This window comes from Periplaneta americana, chromosome 12, assembly GCF_040183065.1.
Source record: "Periplaneta americana isolate PAMFEO1 chromosome 12, P.americana_PAMFEO1_priV1, whole genome shotgun sequence".
NCBI classification, from domain to species: domain Eukaryota; kingdom Metazoa; phylum Arthropoda; class Insecta; order Blattodea; family Blattidae; genus Periplaneta; species Periplaneta americana.
Window position 1 is genome coordinate 103,238,216 of NC_091128.1, and position 12,256 is coordinate 103,250,471.

The 12,256-nt window shown below is 37.5% G+C and overlaps 1 protein-coding gene across 3 annotated transcripts in view; it reads right to left on the reverse strand.

Annotated features, from left to right (window-relative positions):
- Positions 1–12,256, reverse strand: part of sv (paired box protein shaven) — a 1,022,136-nt gene that overhangs the window by 638,310 nt on the left and 371,570 nt on the right. For all 3 annotated transcript variants that reach the window (XM_069841828.1, XM_069841829.1, XM_069841827.1), the window contains one exon: positions 4,166–4,363. In XM_069841828.1, coding sequence (XP_069697929.1) covers positions 4,166–4,337 — 172 coding nt within the window. In that variant the 5' untranslated portion in view covers positions 4,338–4,363. The remainder of the gene's footprint in view (positions 1–4,165; positions 4,364–12,256) is intronic.

The window sequence follows — 12,256 nt, forward strand, 5'->3', positions numbered from 1 at the left end:
TTATTACATTAATCCTAGCATGTTATAACAGTAAAATAATGCTGTTAGAGTAAACTTGATACTATTACGAAGTTTTAGTATCATAATATTCGTGAATAAGTATTTAAATTGAAACTAATTTTCGACTCTCCAGCCTTTACATTTGGTCCAAAAAAGAATGATCAAAATTTGTCTATATAAACCTTTTGATTGCCCAACGAAATTAATTTTTCAGGAATTTGGTGTATCAAATCTAGAACAAATTTACAAACAAACATTGCTGATTTACTTCCATAAAAATCACAATAAATTTAAATTTGACCCTCATGAATACCATAAGAGACAAAACTACAGTTTCTTTCTAAACACTCCCAAAGCCACACAACTGCTGGATTAAAACACAGCAGAAATTTTGAACCCAGAATATATAACGCATTAATTAAAGCTTACCCTGAACTAAGTACACTGAATGCACATAGATTTAGGAAACAAATTAGATTAATTATTTAATTGTTTTATATTTTATTAATATGTATGAGTTTAAAATTGTAATCTAATATTCGTATACTTCGTGTTTTCTATATTCGTATATGTTATTACATGGTCTGTTTTTTTTTTACTATATATTAATATTATTGTGCTGAATGAACACTCTTCAATTTTATGTAACTAGACTGAACTGCGCTGGACCACGAGCTTCTGCTCTTTCGGGCTGCAATGCTTAATATAGTGTAAACTTTGTGTATTAAATAAATTTGAAAAAAATATTATGTCACACCGTAGCATATCTTTAAGAATTCTATTAGAGTTCTTGCTTATCGACTATAAGAAGCATATCAAAACTAGTTTATAGAATATATAGTTTGAAATTAGTTGATACAATGTCACGATTTTGAATAATTTCAAGCATATTTTATAAAAGTTTGTTAAAGTAGAAAAAAATAATAGCTACTTTCGACACAAGTATTAAAAATAGCATTCTATTTTCTGAGTAGGAATGTTTACGAAACTAGGCCAAAGGAAGTGCGTAGCAAACTCCATGAACAAAATAAAATTATTTTCAACATGTGTGTCGTAGACTATTTTTTAGATAGCCATTGGTACGTGCTGGTATATAAAAATTGACTCTGTTTCTACGCTACTGCTAGCCTCCTCCATTGTAATTTTAAAAATTTATCAAATTAAAATGATGTGATATAGCTCAGGGGTAGAATATCCATTGCTGATCGAAAGATCCCGCTCAAACCCGAATGCTCTCCAATTTTTTATAAATACATTTAATTACTAATTGTTTCATATAATTATTATTAATAACACATTTGTTGGTGCAATTTATTTAATTTCTGTACGTTTCTTAAACAAGATCAGCCATCTTAGAAGTAGGCCTGACATTGTTTGAACCATTTCATTGATCGGTTGCGATTGCTGCGATGTGACAGCTGATGGAAACAAATGGCAATATTTGAAAGTAAGTGATGAATTACTTTTCACACTAGTGTTAAAAGTACTTTTCGTATCCTATTGTTATATAATCCATTTTTAACACGCTTGTCTAGCGTTAAAAGATCTAGTTTGAGGAATGACTGTCGAAAAATTTTATGAGAAAGCCAGTTTTAGTTTAAGTTACACGCCATCAGAATGATCACAACAAACATAAGAAATATCGGGTTCCTGCATAAGACGTGAGGAGCTCTGAGCTCGAGGGTAGAGGTGAAAATATGAATCTGAGCGGCGAATGAGTGTCATTATGCAAGTAATTCCGACTGAAAGCTGGCATAAGACAATAAATTGAGCGGGCTGTCGCCCCTAGCCGAGAGGAATGGAATAAAGATAACATTGGTTATTGTAAATCAGTCCACGAGTGATCCTTTCTAAATTTACATTTCTGAATAAGCCATGCGTGAGTCCTTCAAGGCAATGAACTCATACACTTCAAGTTAAGGCAAAAATGACGTAAATGAGTATATGTATATGTTATCACATTTACATAACTTGGAAATCAATCTAAATAGGAAATTAATATTGATTATAATCGACATACTCTGCACCAATGGAACGAGAATCATTAAATTTAGCTAAGTTTTTTTTCTACTCGTAGCTTGTTCGTATTGGTTGCTGAAGAATTGCGTGTGAAAATATTACTCTCTTGTATACTAAACCAGAAGAAATTAACCAAGATACAGCCGATTAGGAAGAGGAATTATAGGCCTATATGAGATTTTAAGCGTACACGCTGACTGTTTCAAAGATGAATCTTAAGTTTCCAGCTGTATACGAAGGACGAATAGGAAATGGATGAATAGAGAGGAGAAGAAAGGGAAGAAGGTAATAGGATAAAGAGAGGAGAAAAAATAGAAGGGAATGAGAAGGGGACAAGAAGAGGAGGAAAAGAAGAATTATGAGAAGGAGAAGGAGAAGAAGAAAGACGAGAGAAGAAGGGCAGAAATAAGATGAGAAGGAAAGGAGGAGAGCGGAAAGATGAGAAGGGAAGGACAAGAAGAGGCGGAAAAGAAAGATGAAAAGGAAAGGAGAATGAGAGGGGAGAAGAAAGAGGGGAAGGGAAGTAGAAAGAGATGCCGAGAAGAAAGAGGAGGGAAAAAGAAAAGGGGAAAATAAAGATAAGAACAGGAAAAAGAGAGGCAAAGAAGAGGAGAAGCGGAGAAGAAATTAGAAGGGGAGAAGAAGAGAAAGATAAGAATAAATAGGATAAAATTGGGCATAGCAGAAGGTAGAGATAGGATGAGGAGAGTAGAAAATGGCGAGGAATAAAAGAATGTATAGTGGTGAAGAAGAGGCATTAAAGAAAGAAGAGAGAAGAGAAGGGGGAAATAAGATGAGAAGAAAAGAAAAGAGGCGCAGAAGAAAGATAAGAAAGGAAGGAGGAGAAGGGGAGAAGAAACAGGAGAAGAGAATGAGGGGCGTAGATGAAAGAGTAGGGAAAGGAAAGGGAAAAACAAAGAGAGAGGAAGGTGAGTGAGAGGAGAAGGTGAAGGAGAAGAGAAGGCGAACGAGAGGAGAAGGCGAAGGAGAGAAGGAAAAGGAGGAGAGAAGGCAAAGGAGAGGAGAAGGCGAACGAGAGGAGAAGGCGAAGGAGAGAAGGAAAAGGAGGAGAGAAGGCAAAGGAGAGAAGGAGAGGCGGAGGAGAAATTAGAAGGGGAAAAGAAAGGAACGATGGGAAGAAATAGGATAAAAAATGTTGAGCAGATAAAAATGCAGAAATGGGATGAGGAGAGTAAGAAAAGTCGAGGAGCAGAAGAATAGGTATGGAGAGGCGGTGGAGAAAGAGAAGGAGAGGAGGAGAAAAGGAAGTGAAGGAGGAGGAAAGAATGGTATAGGAAAGAAGAGGATAAAAGACTGAAAAAGAGGTGTATAGGAAAGAGGAGGGAAAAGGAGTAAGAGGGAAAAAAAGTATTGAGGAAGAAGAGAAGAAAGAAGAAAATAATTATATTTGTTCCCTTGTTTATAATCGCCTAATCCTACTGATTAATCTCCTCACTCGAGTAGAAAGTAACTACCATTTGAACCGGTTTATTACATTATAGTATTCCAACGATGGAAGAAAGTCCAAACCAAAATATCGTCAGTAATAACCTAAGTGTCCTCTTCTTTCTCCCCCTTTTAATCGACCTAACAGCAATTTACGTGTATATTACGTTAAATTATACTAAATTACTTAAAAATTAATTCTCTGAAAGTTGTACACATTTAAAAATTATTATCAATACTTCCTTGATGTTCAGAGATATGTTCTATAAAATAAATAACGTTATTTAAGTTGGCTGAATTAAATGATAAGCAATTATTACAACTAGAAAGAACGAAAATAATCCTGATTTAGTAAAATTAATTCACTCAGTTCTTTGTTCTATATTTCGTTCCATAATGTGTGACAGGCGAAGTAAGTTTTGTCGGTAGAGGGGGAGAGAAGTAAAATTGCTATTCAACCAATTGCAGCGGTCTCAGTTCACGCTTCTCTTGATGTTGGGCAGGGGTAAAACGCTTCAGACCGCCCTAGTTCAAGATAAGCGCTGAATGAGATCTCTGCCTTTGGTTCAATAGCTATTATCCTTCTCTCTCCTCTGCCGGGAATGTTTACGTCTCCTGTCAGGCATTATGGATTAAGTGTAGTTCCTGTATGATGACAAACTTTCAAAGGTTGCTGCATGGCACCCTAGATGCTACTTACGTTTCTTCTTGGGTTCCTCGCCCGCCATGGCGTGGTGCATCATGGAGCTGTTCTGCTGCTGCTGTTGCTGCTGTTGTTGCTGCTGCTGGTGCAGTTGGTCCACGTGGTGCCCCATGGAGACGGCCGTATGGAGGTGCTGCGGGTGCACGGATGGCAGCTCCATACTAATCATAGCCCCACGCAAACTCTGGCCGCCGCCTGCAACAACCATAACATACAATTGCAAAAATATTATTTAATACATGTCCGTGTACTACATACAGAACGAAAGAGTCGTTCACAGAAAAGATTAAATGCTGATGCGACACTAAATAAGTGGGCAAATAACATGTAATAACACGAATTTTCTGAGATCCCCGTTACTTTTTTAATATAAGTTGAAGTTATCATCATTTAAATCGAGAAAAATTCGTTCCGGCACAGGGAACCGAACCCGGGACCTCTCAGCTCTGCGCGCTGAGTGCTCTTTCCAACTGAGCTATGCCAGGACACGATCCACGGTGCCGATCGGTGTCCCGGCATAGCTCAGTTGGAAAGAGCACTCAGCGCGCAGAGCTGAGAGGTCCCGGGTCGATTCCCGGTGCCGGAACGAATTTTTCTCGATTTAAATGATGATAATACACATTGGCTACTTCATAGTAGTCGTGTAATATTCAATGAGGGAGACGAGAACTCATATATAATGAATATGTGATGTATAAGTTGAAGTATTTTTATTCTTCAAAATAAAGTTCACTTCTGATGCCACCACAGTCTATTTCGTTCTAGTTCTACAGTAAATTTTAGTATATTCTTACAACGATATCAAATATTAATTCATTGCAAAAATTATACAGTGCACGGTGTGTTAAAAGTGAAACAAAAAAAAAAGTACTGCAACACACGAGATATATGTACAACAATGAGAATTCATAGATAGCAATGACGTAGTCGAACAAGAGAAGTATGTTGCCGCGACGTGGGTGGTGGTGACATCTCTGTTCTCAATAAGTAGTTAGCAGTAGAAAGTTCGTGCTGATCATCACATACGACCAATGCATCAGCTGTGGGGCAAGCGTGATCAACAGAATACCCGAATATCAAAAGAGAAAATGTCATTTCCATATATTATAAATGCGGTCAACCACATTGTTATTGCTCAGTGAAAGGAATATGAACCTTTCAAACCACGACATCTTAATTCCACGGATATATTTATTGTAGGAGGAAATCAAATAACGCAAGAGGCGGAGACGCTGTTCAGGTATAGCTGAGAGTAATGATGGAGTTATTAATAGACGGTGGAATTGATACCCCGAGGCGATGGATGTGCTTCAAAATATACAATAAACTACACAGATAATGAAAAACACACTTTCTTCAGGAGGCCATGAGAACTTGATGATTTCATTCTGTTTATGCTTAGACCCCATCTTAAAAGACGCGCTAGATGAATTACCTATTATAGAACAGGCCGTGGGAAATATTTTCAAGTACTTTAGTTCCATGGTTGCTGATAGAGGAGACGGCCTCCATATATGGAGGGTAGCTGCGAATATATTGAATAAGCAGTCGCGAACAACCTGCGAGGGGTTGGATGAAGAGCTAACAACCCATCACCGTAAAAAAAGAGCTTGTTATGAAACACCAAAATAAGCCTAGGAATTTAACTTTGGTCTACAGCAGTGGTCGTCAGCACTCGCTGAAATGGGTAAAGGGTATTCGATGCAGCAGGCAGAGAGGGACAGAGCTTACCTACCCGCCAGCAGCTACGGATGCACCATAGTGCAGTCTCTTATCCGCGGGTAAGAGACGCTAGCCCGAGGGTGCTCTGTTTTCATGACCGCTGCTCTAAAGTATGCCATTAGGAAAGTCCAGGATAACAGAGTTTGGAATTGAACGGGTTACATCAGTTCCTTGTCTATGTGGATGACGTGAATATGTTAGGAGAAAATACACAAACAATTAGGGAAAACACGGGAATTTTATGATGAAGGATCGGCAGAGCGGAGAAAAATTCTCTCCGGCACCGGGATTCGAACCCGGGTTTTTCAGCTCGAATCCCGGTGCCGGAGAGAATTTTTTCTCCACTCCGCCGATCCTTCATCATATGATAAGGCACAGTTTCTGCATGAAAATATCATATGTACTTCGGTACATCGCTATAACGGGAATTTTACTTCAAACATGTAAAGAGATAGGTTTGGAAGTAAATCTCGAAAAGAAGTATATGATTATATGTCGTGGCCAGAATATTGTACGAAAGGGAAGAGATGGAAAAATTCAAATATCTTGGAGCAACAGTAACAAATATAAGACATTCGAGAGGAAATTAAACGCAGAATAAATATGGGAAATGCTTGTTATTATTCGGTTCAGAAGCTTTCGTCATCCAGTCTGCTGTCAAAAAATCTGAAAGTTAGAATTTATAAAACAGTTATATTACGGGTTGTTCTGTATGGTTGGGAAACTTGGACTCTCACTTTGAGAGAGGAACAGTGGTTAAGGGTGTTTGAGAATGAGGTGCTCAGGAAAATATTTGATACATCTTGATTACACAACTTTTAACACTGTATTACTTCGGAATATGTATGATAAGAACTTTGTGTTAAATTTTAACGCACCTTCTTAACATGTTTCGACCTATTTTCGGTCATCTTCGGAACTGGTCGTTGTTGGTCTTGGCGCCTCTTGTTTCCTGTGTGGGTGCATTCGTAGTGTAGAGTCAAAGAGTGTATGTGTTTTGAAATTGAGTTGTGTGTTGTGTGTTGAGAATATCACACGAAAACACACCCCAACAACGACCAGTTCCGAAGATGACAGAAAATAGGTCGAAACATGTTAACAAGGTACGTAAAAATTTAATACAAGAAAGTTCTTATCATACATATTCCAAAATATTTGAGGCTAAGAGGAATCAAATTACAGGAGAATGGAAAAAGTTACACAACACAGAACTGCACGCATTGTATTCTTCACCTAACATAATTAAGAACGATTCAGACGTTTGAGATGGATAGGGCATGTAAGCTATACGTATGGGCGAATCCAGAAATGCATATTCATTTATTTATTTATTTATTATTTTGCTAATATGTAACATAAATTATAAAATATGCAGAGAAACTTTAGCTCGCCCCTGAAAGAGTGGAACTCGTGCTTAGTGTGTTAGTTGGGAGGTCGTAGGGAAAAAGATCTTTGGGGAGGCCGAGACGTAGATGGGAGGATAATATAAAAATGGATTTGAGGGAGGTAAGATATGATTGTAGATACTGGATTAATCTTGCTCAAGATAGGGACTGATAGCGGACTTATGTGAGGGCGGCAATGAACCTCCGGGTTCCTTGAAAGCCATTTGTAAGCAAGTAAACTTCGGTTTTATGGGTATAATATCCCCGTTCCACCATTGATACATGACAGTCACATTATCAACTTTATACTGTGAATGTGCAGAAATGTCTTCAAGTAGACTATTCGTCCTAATTCGAAGGTCCGAAATCGTCGCCTGCATGTTGTACGCTCTGCCATCTTGTGGATGAAGTCATGCCAACATCTTCCACCGCAATATTCCTCTTTTACTACAGGATCATAAATCTTCGCTTGTTACCGCTAATATTTTATTACCATTGTATTCCGGAACGCACGGCAGTAATAACTCAGCGCAAACTGTGACGTGCGAGACCGACAGGAACAGTTATCAGTCAGTTCAACACGTACTAAATCCTGGGCAGATAACGCGAGCGTATCACGTGATTTAAATGCTAACTGAGGCTTTTGTGGTTTTCTTCAGTTCCTCCAGGAAACGTATTAACATGGCATTGTGAGAGAAGAGAAGAGAAGAGAAGAGAAGAGAAGAGAAGAGAAGAGAAGAGAAGAGAAGAGAAGAGAAGAGAAGAGAAGAGAAGAGAAGAGAATGGTATACAAAAATATGTAATTAAATAATTAAATGCATAAATACAAAAGTAGGCATATACACTGCTGCACGTTCGAATTATAACAATGCTATCTTTATTATAGAGACACTTCGTCTAGTACCGACCCTGTAATAAAATGAAGCTGACATAATATAAAAATTTACTTCTTTGAAACATATTGAAAAGAATGTTTTAACAGTTCTGCAGTGCAGATGTTCTTAAATATTTTGCATTGTCGATTTTAAACTCATTTTAAGAGCGGTATTCTCCCGTTCGTTAGAGTTCTGACTTTATTGTGAAACGTTCGTTTCACATTTTACGCATTTCATAGTTCATATTTTTAATAGCCATATACTTCACGTTATCATTTCGGGTTCTTTGATATGTCTAAGCGACCGCGAAACTCAATTTACAAACTTTTAACAAAAAGTCGCATACACCTAGTGATTCTCGCGAGGTTAGTGAAAATTTCATAGTGAAAAATAATGTTTCCTTGCGGCCGCAGCGTGACGATGTTGTCGTGAACGTTCTTTCCGGAACTAGATTCACATCCCCCTCAGCTGATAAAAACAACAACAACAACAACAACAACAACAACAACAATAATAATAATAATAATAATAATACACAAAATTTTAAATGCTGATCATGTAAATTGTAAGCAATTTTAATAATGACCCCATTCATTGACAAAAATCTTGGTACGCATCTGTATTCATTCATTCATTCATTCATTCATAGTGTTCTGTACAAGGGCAGGTCTTTTACTGCAAATCCAGCATTCTCCAGTCTTTTCTATTTTCTGCCTTCCTCTTTGTCTCCTCATATGATCCATATATCTTAATGTCGCCTATCATCTGATATCTTCTTCTGTCCAGAACTCTTCTCCCGTTCACCATTCCTTCCAGTGCATCCTTCAGTAGCCAGTTTCTTGTCAGTCAGTGACCCAGCCAATTCTTTGTGATCAGTTTCAGCATCATTCTTTCTTCATCCACTCTTTTCCAACACAGCTATGTTTCTTTATATATTTGTGTGTAAATGAATACAGGAATAACACCAATATTTCATGATGATGATGAACGTGGTATCTTAAGCAGATGAATAATTGACATTAATTTAAAATAGTAGCATCCTAATAAAGGTATTCTTTCTCCACTAGTTTAAGTGGATATAAAAATGGCAGTTCAATATTCATAGGCTACAACCTGTGGAAGTTGCTTTAGTCACCATGGCTTTGTTCTCGGGTTGTCTGCATTGTGAAATTGTTCTGTCAATCACAGATTATAAAGGGAATCGAAATTTTTATAGCTTGTCTTGTAAAGTTACTTTGGGCGTAGGCACATCTTGCATTCCCTGAGGCGTGATTACGAATTCCTGCAAACAGGGAGAGTAGCTGGTATAGAAAATGGCGAGCAAGTTTTCAGAGTGCTCCAGTTTGTCGTTACATCTTTTAGCAATTTGTCTTTTATCTCTGTCCTCATTTAATATTTCATAAGGGTTATCAGCTTTGCTAGGGTACCTACTTAAATGAAGTTGAATAGCGTGGAATAGAATATAAATTAAATTAATGAAACAGGGTAAAAGGGGAAAGAATGAAACGCAACATAATAAAATATAATAGAATGAAGCAAAATGAAGGAGAATGAAATAAGGAAATTACGAAGAAAAATATCTCGAATGAAAGCATGACACTCTCAGGTTATGATTTTTCTAGTATAGTTCATTCATTCATTCATAGTTTTCTGGTAAAGGGTATTTCACTGCAAACCCAGCATTTTCCAATCTTTCCTATTTTCTGCCTTTCTCTTAGTATCCGCATACGATCTATGAATCTCAATGTTGTCTATAATCTGATATCTTCATCACCCCCAACTCTTCTTCTGTTCTCTATTACTTCCAGTGTATCCATCAGTACAGAACAATTATTTAGTCCTGACAGTCGCCGGCAATGTGCGCCTGGGTGAGGCGAGTCCATTAAGTTACGCCAAGGGATGTTCAGGTTGGTCTGTCGCCTGCAGTCAGAGCGATCGGATGTCACGCATGCGGTATAGCGTTGTGTTTCCAGTACAGTTAAGCTGTACTGCAGTCTTTTACAGACTGCTCGCCCTTATCTCAAGTCCGGAACTCTCCCCACTACTCCTATTACTTCCCCTGTTTCGCGTCGCTGAGCTGCCAGGACTAAATAATCGGTCTGTAGGCAGTTTCTCCTTAGCCTGTGACCCCTCATTCCTTTTTCTCTTCCTGATCAGTTTCGACATTATTCTTTCCTCACCCACTCTTTCTAGTACAGCTTCATTTCTTATTCTATCTGCCCATTTCACATATTAAATTGTTCTCCATACCCACATATTTTCAAATACGTCTAGTCGCTTCTATTCACTTCGTTGTAATGTCACACTCCACAAAGGACTTCACTAGTCTCTTCCTTAGTTCTTTCTCCAGAGGTCCGCGGAAGATGCTCCTTTTTCTATTAAAAGATCCCTTTGTCATTGCTATCCTCCTTTTGACTTCCTGGCAGCAGCTCATGTAACTACTGTACTTAGAACACATTTAGTTCAATGTTAGAAGAAAGAGGTAAAGTGATATGTCAGGAAATAAAATTTCGGATAATCTGAACAGGTTCGGTCTCCAATTAGTTCGAATTGGCGAACTTCTAATGAAATTTCTGTTGATATTTAGGCCTATTTGGATAGCTAAGATCCATGGGGGTTCGTTTCAAACAGCCTATTGGTACGGTATGTATACAGCACTGCTCCGTTTTATACATAAACCGTTCTATTTGCATCTTTTATAAAAGCTTTACACTCCGAAAACTAAACGAGGTTTGAACAAAAGCTGTTTTGAATGTCACAGGATAGTAAATGAGGCGTATGTGGCTCGCAGACCGCAACTGATTGCCAACCTTTAGGAGTATTGAAGACTTGCGGTTAGGAAACGGATTGTATTGGAATTCCTGTTTACAATTTAAATTCGAGATAAATCGACGAGAGCGGGTCTCACACCGTGGGATGCCAGGTAGCAGGGGCACTGGGTAGGGAACAAAAAAATCCTTCTTGTACGTGCATGTCCGACAGGAGCCCTCAACACGTGAAGGACTCTTAATTGACTCAGCATTTCAAACGTTTCCAAACGATTGAAATATCCAGGTGAACAAAACACAGTCAAACATTTGTTTTTGTCCATTTTTTATTAACAATATTGTGTTGCAGGGAATTCTCTCTTGGTCTACCTTAAATAACCCTTGTAGTTTGGAGCAACACACATTCTGCTGCTGTAATACAAAACTTCTACAATTTCATCGACGTTCTGAAACGTGTAACAGTGCTGTATTCGTAATTGGTTCTCACTAACCATTACACAGTTTCTTTCAGTTCTTATGATCTATTCAATGGGACCCCTTTGAAAAATGAAAATGTCCTAATCTAATGCATCTAAAATAATAATAATAATAATAATAATAATAATAATAATAATAATAATAATAATAATAATAATAATAATAACAATAACAATAACAATAATAAATAATAGATAAAAGATCTCGTCGGCATCATCTTAACTGACGTTTCTGACTAAGTATATATATGTTTTTACATGAAAACGTTATTGATCTTTCACATAATCCCCACTCAGGCGGGATAGGTTTGAGTTTGTGGTGCCTTCCCCTAGATCAACACTTCGACTAATTCTATAAAAACGAGGTATCCCAGAACACTTTACAAACTCAATATAAAAGTTATATAAAATCCCAAAATAATTTTACACACAGATAATAATCTCAGTAAGAATTTAATAAAACAAGGATGCAGTTTTTCACCCGTAACTTTTAATTTAAAGTATGAAAGAAATTTTAGGAGACTGGAACGAAGAAACACAAGGTATTTATTTAGAGGAAGGAAAATACATTGAAGCAATACTATTCACTGATGGCCAATAAATTGTGGCATAAACTGAATAAATATTGCAGGTGAAGATTTTCAGACAAACATATACAGTCAAATCTCCGTAAAACGAAGATCGATATTACGATAAACCCGCATTAAACGATCTTTTCCTATGGTCCCGGCAAATTTTCTGTATAATGTTAAATATACCTCACTATAGCGATGAAATCCTCTGATTGAGGTTCTGGCTGATATGTACATCTATTATCAGGCAGTACATCTCACTTGACGATATGTGTCAGAGGAAGAATAAT